Here is a 10,000-nt window from a genome sequence, read left to right on the forward strand (position 1 = left end):
CTCCCAATTGTGCGGATAGGTTACTTCTGTTCACTCCCGGCAATGCGAGCAAACGGCACAGCCTTTAGCGTGAAGCAGCGCGGGGGGAATCTAAATGAGCCCACCCATCCCTCCTGCTGCAGGCTGGAGCGCAGTGCGCGCTGCTCCGATGCGTCAAGGAGCCGGACTGTCCAGCCTGCGCCAGCTCAGTCTCTCTGAGGCGTGACAACTATTCCGTGCGGCGCTGCTTTAAAACTTGCAACGCTGTTCAGAACATTTCTTATCACACTGGTTTGGATCTAACCAGGTGTAGCTTAATAACAATCAGCGAGGCGTGCTGAGTAGCGGCGATTCAAAGTTGCCGAACGTTAAAGGGAATTGATATGAAATCAGACAAGACCGTTCGCCAACACAGACACCGTTCAGCGGCTGCGATATGGTGGATCCCCTCACTGATGTATTTTTGCCATCTAGTGGTAAAACGAAGGCGTTGTGGTCTTATAAGTGGAGTCTCTTACTGAGTGAATAAGGGACACTGCCCTTTTGGCGGCTGATTCGCAGCCGCAGACAAAAACAACCCAGACAAAGTAGGGTAATTCGCAATTATAATATTGTCATATTCCCCTGCCAAGGGTTCTCCTGGCTGTACTCCTCTGCGCATCCTCGCAACAGCAGGTCCTCTGTGCGCCCACCCAGCGGCGCGCCTGGATGAGCGCGATCTGAACTGGAGTTTCACACAATCGCCTCATTGTGCGGAGAAAAGCGTCCCGCCGCGTCGCCACGGCGACGGCTTCATCTTTGCTGAATACTTTCATTCTGGACACGCTCGCTTCAGCATCTTCACAGCCTTCATTATCCCACCGCAAAGCCATTCTAATGGAAACGAGCTTGTCCTACTTATGGATACCGAATTAATGTAAAAACACTGAGAGCTGCATCTGCCTTACGGAAAGGCAGCTCATGCATAGGACTAATGAACATTCAGTTCATTCAGCTAGATCGCAAAATAACAGAAAATTATCACGTTCATGCTTGCACATTGCTGAATGGATTTTCCACAGCATAGGCTATCAAGCTCAAGTTCAATTTGGCAGTAAATTTTTACAGTGCTGTTATAATATACCTCATTAAGAAAGTGTGTTCCATGACGTCATTTTATTACCAGAAGTTTCAGTTGGAAGTTTCATAGCGACGCGTTCCAGCAATTCGGGAAACGGGTAATTAGGACAATATCATTAATTAACAAGTGTGCCTTAACGATGATGTATACATTAACTGAATGTATGTTCAGCATAAATGAATGCAGGTGTATTCACACTTTTCACACCTGCGTGCATTTGGATTGGAATCGTCTCTGCCTCATCCTCAGGGTGTTTTCATGAACGAGAGTGAACCCTGAGACAGAACAACAGGCCGAATGGGGTCTGCTGCATATCACCTTTAATTCTGTCCGTATCATTAATGGTGGAAACATTAAAAAAAAACCCAAATGGCGGGGAATCCGGTATGCTGGAGATCTTGAGTTTCAAATGCCAAAATATTCAGCGTGAGGGGACACCTGTGTGTGCGCTGAGAGATTAGGAGCTCGACTCTGGCCGAGGGGTTAGGTGTAAAGCCATAAACGCTGCACAGTAAACTCCTGTTATATCGCAGATCAGTGCCGTACTAACGTGCGTGAGACGCACACTGACGCTGTGAGCTGATGGAGATCCCACGCCATTCCCCTGTTCACATGACACTGCTCTCCAAGAATCATTCGGCTGCATCCTCCCCGGGCCAGGAAATAATCAGCCTCTTTCCTTAATTAGCCCTAGGTTTTCTGTTTTTAATTCCCCCTGCAAATGCACTATATTTAGTGCTTGGTGACAATGTCCATTGTAAAAATTTGTTATGACAAATAAAATTGCATGGATTGATGAATGGTAAACCTTAATACCTTTGAGATTCAGAATGTCTTTCACTTTGTGATCTTTCACAGACTGATTGTCTGAAAAGCTATGCTATGCTGATACTTCATCCAGAGTTTAATAGAACAGAGACATTGATGTCCAGCATTTGCTATAAACACATCACAAATAACAGTCAAACAAGCCACTTACAAACAGGGTGAGAACGCAGAATCCAGTTAAGTTCACTCAGTCATGAGGTGTCTGTCTTCATTGACTTGTGACCATATCAGTTTACCTGGAAGTACGCTTTCATGGGTCTGTATGATTGCTTTTATTTGCACTGATGAATCTTGAAGAGTGTATGCAGAAGAAAACATTTAAACATTATCTAACATGGCAGCCAAACAGCGTGATATTTCCACAGCTGTTTGGAGCAGTAACAGTAATAGAACAGTACATTAAGTACATTAGTACTTAACACACTTAAAACACTTAACTAGTAACTGAAGTGAAAGAATAGGCCATTCGCTCTGTAAAGAATCGGCGAATGTCTCAATCTGTGGAGCAGCAGCGCCCCCCCGTGGGCTCATCGAACACAGGAGGCTTCACGTGCGCTCCAGTGGGAGGGGTTTATCCGGGAAGTCGATGATGATTGGCCGTCGCGTGAATCGTCATTTCCGTCGCGCGACTTTCCCGGGAAGCAGAATTTGGCGCGGAATCTGTTGTTTTGGCAGGAGGGTTTGCATGTAGCGGCGGCCAGACGATCGCGGGTTACTAACTAACTATGGCTCCAGTTTCCAACACAGACAAAGACCTGGACAACCCCGAGGGGGGTGAGTATGATGTTTTAGCGCTAGGAAGAGTTAGATTATTGTGAAAAAGCTGGCAGCCCACTACAGGTGGAGGTTAGCCAACTGCCTGGACGGCTAGCCTCCGACATAGGGCAAACTCCTCAAGCTCCTCAAACTCACAGTTTAGCGAGGGCGTAAAACAGATGCAGATCGCTTGCATTTGTGTACATGTTTGTAGAATAGCGCTTATCTTCGTTAGCTCTGAAAGCGTTATAAGTGCTGGTCCTGAGAACAGCTGGCCGATGTACAGTGCAGCTGTATTGCCGTTCAGCTACCGTAAATAGCGGATCCTGAAAATGGCGTCAGAACAGAAGCTAGTTGGCCTTGATGAAATCCATAATACTAATCATGTTTGGTTAGAAAACATTAATCATGTCCAGCAGCAAGCGGTAGCTCGGAGTGAACCTGCTAGCTGGTAAACTGAGGGTTTCAGTTTTGAAACGCCGCCTTCAGCTGCCGTAAAACGTCACCTATGTGCCAGCCAGGAGGAAACGAGCAAAGCGAGCCGGACTTTGCGGCTCTTACCTCGCTAGCAGGCCACCGGTGACTGTTCTGACAGAGGAGTGTGTCTGAGCAGCATGGCGCCCTCAGACGTGGCTGATTTGGGATGCCGGCTCTTCTCAGTCCATTAAATGGGTGTCCGGCGGTTCTGTGCGGATGCGCTCCGGCTCTCAGTCTGTACTGTGATGCTGCTGATCGGCAAGCTCTTGGAGTTTTTTATTAGTTGTTTTATAAATCTGTATCATAGCCATGCACTTGTTGGCCTTCCTCGAAGTGATTCTCCAATAATGAGTTGAAAAGCACCCTTTTAGAGCCGTATTTTTCAAAGCAACTGCGTGTTGAGTCTGAAATTATGAATAGTTTACCCATCATCGCATGGTTAGTGACGTTATGATCCGGGTGTATCAAAGATGAAAAATTAAAGGTGTTGTGCGACCGTCGTTTGTCAGGAAGAAGAAAAAAAGAAACTCGCGTTTAAGCGTCTGTGACTGTGTCATCGCTGTCATCTCGCCTGACGTGTACCTGTGCGTGTACCTGTGCGTGTACCTGTGCGTGTACCTGTGCGTGTACCTGTGCGTGTACCTGTGCGTGTGTCCCCCGCAGCCGCGCAGGACGCGTGTGGCATCGCCCTGTCCCGCTCTCGGAGGGAGAGGAAGGAGAAGCTGGGCCGCAAGTCGGCGCTGGAGCAGCTGAAGGCAGCGAAGAGGGGCGAGAAGGTCAAGTACAAGGTGAGTGAGGCAGCCACGAGCTGTCACCTGTCACCTGTCACCTGTCTGCACAGCGAGGCCACTCTGCCCTGGTCCTGGAGGTTTCTTACAGTTTTTATGTCCTGTAATGACATTGCATTACATTATTGTTGTTTAGTAGACACTCTTATCTAGAGCAACTTACATAGATTGCAGTTTGTATATGTTATCCATTTATACAACTGGGTATTTATTGAGGCAACTGTGGGTTAAGTACCTTGCCCAAGGGTACAGCAGCAGTGCCCCAGCAGGGAATCAAACCAGCAACCACTATACTGCTGCCCCTGTCGGTGCAATTAGTGTGAGTTTGGGTGTACACGTGGACACTTTTGTGTGCTGTTGATTATGTGTCAGTGAGACTTATGATGAATATTGTGATGATAGTTATTGTGTGCGTTTGTTGATGTTGTGTGTGTGTGTGTGTGTGCAGGTGGAGGAGTTGAGCAGTGTGTATGAGGAGGTGGATGAGGAGCAGTACTCTCGCATGGTGCGGGAGAGGCAGGATGACGATTGGATCATCGATGACGGTGAGTCTGCAGAATCGGCCAATCGGAGCAGAGCTGGCCCGTGCTGCTGGTGTGTGTGTAACGGAGCGCGTCTCCCTGTCCCTCTCTCAGACGGCACTGGCTATGTGGAGGACGGCAGAGAGATTTTCGACGAGGACCTGGAGGACGACGCCCTGGGCGAGGGTGTCAAAGGTGTGTGGGGGTGGGGTCTCATTCCTGTGGGGGGGGCTGTTCAGAGGAAGGGAAGGAGTTTGGGGAAGGCTAGCAAGGATGTAAGCCATGCCTAAAATTTCTTAATGCCCGGTGCCCAGTGTGGCCAGACTGCGGCTGTGTCCGATTGGCTGAGGGCAGGTAAAGACTAAACTGCGGCTGTGTCCCATTGGCTGAGGGCAGGTAAAGGCTAAACTGCGGTTGTGTCCGATTGGCTGAGGGCAGGTAAAGACTAAACTGTGGTTGTGTCCGATTGGCTGAGGGCAGGTAAAGGCACCAGTAAAGGCGCGGGTCCGAAGGACAAGAAGAATGTGAAGAAAACAACTGTGACCAAACCAAACAGCATCAAGAGCATGTTCATGGCCAGCAATGCCAAGAAGCCTGCAGAGGTATGTGCACACCTCCCACGCTCACAATCCTCATCTCCCACACTCCCAATCCACACCTCCCACACCTGTGACCCTTCACCTCCCACACTCCCAATCCACACCTGTGATCCTTCACCTCCCACACTCCCAATCCACACCTCCCACACTCCCAATCCACACCTGTGATCCTTCACCTCCCACACTCCCAATCCACACCTCCCGCGCCTGTGACCCTTCACCTCCCACACTCCCAATCCACACCTCCCACACTCCCAATCCACACCTCCCACACTCACAATCCACACCTCCCAATCCACACCTCCCACACTCACAATCCACACCTCCCACACTCACAATCCACACCTCCCACACCTGTGACCCTTCACCTCCCACACCTGTGACCCTTCACCTCCCACACTCCCAATCCACACCTCTAACAATCACCCCCAAACCTGCACCACACCTCTCAAACTCCCAACAGGCCCAAGCCATAACACACTCCTCCATACAAGGGCTACCACATCTGCAGCTGATCTGTGTGTGTCTGTGTACAGGGCTGATGTCTCTCTCCCCCCCCCCCCCCTCTCTCTCTTCTCTCTCTCTCCCTCTCTCTCTCTCTCTCTCTCTCTCCTGCTCTCTCTCTCTCTCTCCCTCCCCCCTTTCCCTTTCCTGCTCTCTCGCTCCGTCTCGCTCTCTCTCGCTCTGTCCCTCTTTCTCTTTCTCTCTCTCTCTCTGTGCTGCAGAGGGATGTTGACCTGTCCAAAGATGACCTGTTGGGGGATCTCCTGCAGGATCTGCACTCAGAGGTAGGAGCTGCTCCTCATCACCCCCTGGTGTCTGTCAGGGATATTCTGCTTTCTCCAGGGGCCCTGTTTTTGTTATTTATTTTAAGTTATTTATTTACTCACTAACACTCTTAGCTGTGGAGACAAGCATATCTTGCGTTTTCACATACTATCTGTTGATACAGCTGGGCACAGGCAGGAGCTGTCCAGGCTCAAGGTTCCAAAAGCAGGGGTTTCAAACTGACAGCCTCATAGTGCAGCCTCTAGCCTTGATTTATCATATTCTACAGTAGAAGGAGAGCACCTTAACAAGGAATGCAAAGAGTTGTGGCCTTTAACACCAGTGAATGTTAGTCTTAACAAGTCTGGTCCTCATACAGGCACAGAGGTTTGAGCTGGACCTAGAGAATAGGTGCAGTTTGTCCTCCGGTCCAGCAGGTGGCACAGTGCACAGATGAGTCTCTCTCCCCCTACAGAAACAGTCTCTCCTCACGCCGCCTCCAGTCGTCACGTTGAAGAAGAGGAAACCCCAAGGGGTCCCCATGAACCCCTTTTCCCTCAAACCCCAGGCTCCCAAGGTACCACAGCAACAAGTTCCACTCCCACGGGCAGGGGCTGATGGGAATGCAGGGGCTGATGGGAAGGGCATTGATCCTGGTGCAGAGAATCATTGATCAGGAGTTTGGTGTTGGTTTGGGAATGATTGTTCATCTGCTGTCAAGGAGGAGATTATTCTCTAGATAAATAATTGCAATACCAAGCTTTTTGTGTGGTACAGAAGAGGATTTTTTTGGAATTGAAGTATTGACCTGCAATTGTAAGTGTTGATGTAATGTAAACAGCTAGCAATATTATATTGTACAGGTATTGTTTTGGTATTGGGGAATGATTTGGAACGGGATGGTATTTGTATTGTAATGGTAAATATTCTGCAGTTTATGGTTCTCAAACCACCAATGAAATTTATTTTTCAGGCTGTTTTATTCATGAAGGGAACAGATCAGACTTATTCTGTGATTGAGTTTTATATGATGCCGCTGAGTTTACGGTTTTCAGTGTACGTGGGGCGTTCACCGTTGTACTGGTAAGATTATATGATGCCGCTGAGTTTACGGTTTTCAGTGTACGTGGGGCGTTCACCGTTGTACTGGTAAGATTTTATGATGCCGCTGAGTTTACGGTTTTCAGTGTACGTGGGGCGTTCACCGTTGTACTGGTAAGATTATATGATGCCGCTGAGTTTACGGTGTCCTTGGGTTGTATGCAGGATTCTCCCTCTTCGGTGGGGTCAAAGGTCAGGTCTGGGGGTGCAGGGATCCGACCAGCTCAGGCTGACCCCCCTCCCAGAGCCCCTACACGCCCCCCTCCCTCCCAGGCCACGCCCACCGCCGAAGGCAAGAGAGTGAAGGTGGAGGAACCTGAAGAAGGTGAACACTCCTCAGGACTACCTGCATTTGGGAGTGTGAGACACGCATCTTGTGTGTGTGTGTGTGTGTGTGTGTGTGTGTGTGTGTGTGTGTGTGTGTGTGTGTGTGTGTGTGTGTGTGTGTGTGTTAACAGTGGGGTGAGTTGTAACAACCTGTGTATGTGTGTGTGTTAGCAGTGGAACAGGTTGTAGTAACGTGTGTGTGTGTGTGTGTTAGCAGTGGAACAGGTTGTAGTAACGTGTGTGTGTGTGTGTGTGCGCGTGTGTATATGAGCAGAAGAAGAGGCCACGCTGCAGTTTGATGAGGGGGACTTCGATGAGCCCATGGAGGTGGGTGAGGCAGAGGAAGAGGAGGTGAAGGAGGAGGCGGAGCCTGAACCCAAACCCACCATTAAAGTGGAGCCCAAGGCTGAACCCCAGGACCCCCTGCTGCCGTGAGTACTGCCCTGTGCCATACTAGAGCACCCAGCATGCACCTCACTGCCGAACCACTCAACACAAGCAGCTGAAGAGCTCCGAGAGTGTGTGTGTGTGTGTGTGTGTGTGTGTATATGCATCTCTGTGCGTGTATGTGAAGAATGATTATTTTATTTATTTTTTTGAGGTGTTTTAGGGTGTGAAATTTCGATTATCAATACCAGTTATACCGTGTTTGAAATATAGCAGCGATATAGAGAGTGCCCCCTCTGGTGTGGAGGACTGTGTGCTCGGACGCAGTCCTGCAGGCCAGAGGTTGTTTTGTGTCGGTGTTTGTTTCCGCGGCGCTGTACCGTGACTCCGCCTCTCCCCTCAGCGCGGGTGCGTTGGGCGTTCCGGGTGTGTCGTGCTGGGGGGGGCGCTGAGGACGACGAAGGCGAGCCCGTGGTGGAGGTGCAGGTGGACTCCAGCCAGCTCCCCCTGGTGGAGGGTCCCGACGGGGAGACGATGTTCCGCTTTTACTGGCTGGATGCCTTCGAGGACCAGTACAACCAACCGGGTGAGCTGCCTGAGTCTGACACACCCCCTGACTCCACCCACATGCCCCGCCCCCTTCCTCTCTCTGTTACACAGAGCACTTTCCCTCACTGTCACACAGCAGTACAGACAGAAAAGGAACAAACAGCACCTTATTCTGAGTGACAGTCGCAGTGAACCGCTCCTGTTTTTGTCTGAAATCCTCCTGCTCTTGTTTTTGGGGTCCCCTGACTCCTTCCTCAGGTAGGTCACCTTGCGTGGCCTGTTGCCCCCAGGGGGTGTGACTGACTGCCCCCTAGCAGCGTGGAGGAGGAAGTGGGTGTTTCAGAGGGGGGTTGTGGGTAACTCTGCCCTCTCTGGTGCAGGTGTGGTGTACCTGTTCGGGAAGGTGTGGATCGAGTCGGCCAAGGCGCACGTCAGCTGTTGCGTGGCTGTGAAGAACATCGAGAGGACCATGTACCTGCTGCCGCGCGAGCGTGTGAGTTCCCACTGCGTCAGAACGGCACAGCGTTAACGCGCTGCACACACAGCCTCACAGTGCGTCAGAACGACGCAGTGTTAACACACTGAAAACACAGCTCCACAGCTCACAGTGTCGGAACGGGCTGCCCACAGGCTGTGACTCTAACACCTCACCGATCTGAAGCCCTGAGGCCTGTGAATGGGGCACTGATGTCATTGGTACACAGTGATGTCATCAATGTGATGCCATTATATCAGAACAGAGTCCAGGGTAAAAAACCTTTCAGCTTTGTAGAGGCCTTGATTGACAGGCATGTTGTGAATCAACTGGTGGGTTTTGAAATTGCATGTGAGAGGTGAATGCTTGCTGTCTGCTGATTGGTGAGAGGTGAATGCTTGCTGTTTGCTGATTGGTGGATGGTTTGTTGATTACAGAAGGTGAACATCGCGACGGGGGAGGAGACGGACTCTCTGGTGAGCATCATGGACTTGTATCAGGAGTTTAACGAGCTCTCGGAGAAGTTCAAGATCATGAAGTTCAAGTCGAAGGTCAGTAGACACGGCCCTCCTTTTCCTGCTCTCTGTTTCACCCCCCCATCACAGCAGGACGTGTCTGAGCTGAATCCTCCTCTCTCCCCGAACAGAAAGTGGAGAAGAACTACGCCTTTGAAATCCCTGATGTGCCGACACAGTCCGAGTACCTGGAAGTGAGATACTCGGTGAGCGAGAGCTGCTTTCATTCACTCACAACCGAGATGCTCAGCATTCACTCAGTCATTCAGACTCCAGCACTCATTCAGCACTGAGACGTTTCACACGCCACGTCAGACGTTTCACACGCCACGTCAGACGTTTCACACGCCACGTCAGACGTTTCACACGCCACGCCAGACGTCTCACACGCCACGCCAGACGTTTCACACGCCACGCCAGACGTCTCACACGCCACGCCAGACGTTTCACACGCCACGTCAGTCGTTTCACACGCCACGTCAGACGTTTCACACGCCACGTCAGTCGTTTCACACGCCACGTCAGTCGTTTCACATGCCACGTCAGACGTTTCACACGCCACGCCAGACGTTTCACACGCCACGCCAGACGTTTCACACGCCACGCCAGACGTTTCACACGCCACGCCAGACGTTTCACACGCCACGTCAGTCGTTTCACACGCCACGTCAGACGTTCATAAGAGTGAAAAACTGAGCACCCATCTTAGTACCCGCTGCTGTTGATGGACTGTTGCAGGCGGAAATGCCGGCGCTGCCCTCCGGCCTGAAGGGGGCGACGTTCTCCCACGTGTTCGGCACCAACACCTCC

The 10,000-nt window shown here is 50.8% G+C and overlaps 2 protein-coding genes across 2 annotated transcripts in view; one reads left to right on the forward strand and one right to left on the reverse strand.

The window, feature by feature from the left end:
* LOC118772969 (choline-phosphate cytidylyltransferase B-like) overlaps positions 1 to 141 on the reverse strand; it is a 15,156-nt gene extending 15,015 nt beyond the window's left edge. The window contains exon 1 of the mRNA XM_036521672.1: positions 1 to 141. This exon is cut by the window's left edge and continues 229 nt beyond it. The gene's annotated coding sequence lies outside the window, so the exon portion shown is untranslated.
* A 2,434-nt stretch (positions 142 to 2,575) lies between these two features.
* pola1 (polymerase (DNA directed), alpha 1) overlaps positions 2,576 to 10,000 on the forward strand; it is a 64,493-nt gene continuing 57,068 nt past the window's right edge. Inside the window, exons 1-14 of the mRNA XM_036521795.1 lie at positions 2,576 to 2,701; positions 3,824 to 3,948; positions 4,397 to 4,493; positions 4,584 to 4,664; positions 4,950 to 5,071; positions 5,794 to 5,856; positions 6,312 to 6,413; positions 7,103 to 7,262; positions 7,539 to 7,691; positions 8,079 to 8,237; positions 8,581 to 8,693; positions 9,113 to 9,226; positions 9,322 to 9,396; positions 9,929 to 10,000. The exon at positions 9,929 to 10,000 is cut by the window's right edge and continues 67 nt beyond it. Of these exons, the coding sequence (XP_036377688.1) occupies positions 2,653 to 2,701; positions 3,824 to 3,948; positions 4,397 to 4,493; positions 4,584 to 4,664; positions 4,950 to 5,071; positions 5,794 to 5,856; positions 6,312 to 6,413; positions 7,103 to 7,262; positions 7,539 to 7,691; positions 8,079 to 8,237; positions 8,581 to 8,693; positions 9,113 to 9,226; positions 9,322 to 9,396; positions 9,929 to 10,000 (1,485 nt within the window). The 5' untranslated portion in view covers positions 2,576 to 2,652. The remainder of the gene's footprint in view (positions 2,702 to 3,823; positions 3,949 to 4,396; positions 4,494 to 4,583; positions 4,665 to 4,949; positions 5,072 to 5,793; positions 5,857 to 6,311; positions 6,414 to 7,102; positions 7,263 to 7,538; positions 7,692 to 8,078; positions 8,238 to 8,580; positions 8,694 to 9,112; positions 9,227 to 9,321; positions 9,397 to 9,928) is intronic.

The sequence above is a fragment of the Megalops cyprinoides genome, chromosome 2 (genome assembly GCF_013368585.1).
Source record: "Megalops cyprinoides isolate fMegCyp1 chromosome 2, fMegCyp1.pri, whole genome shotgun sequence".
Classification (NCBI taxonomy): Eukaryota; Metazoa; Chordata; class Actinopteri; order Elopiformes; family Megalopidae; genus Megalops; species Megalops cyprinoides.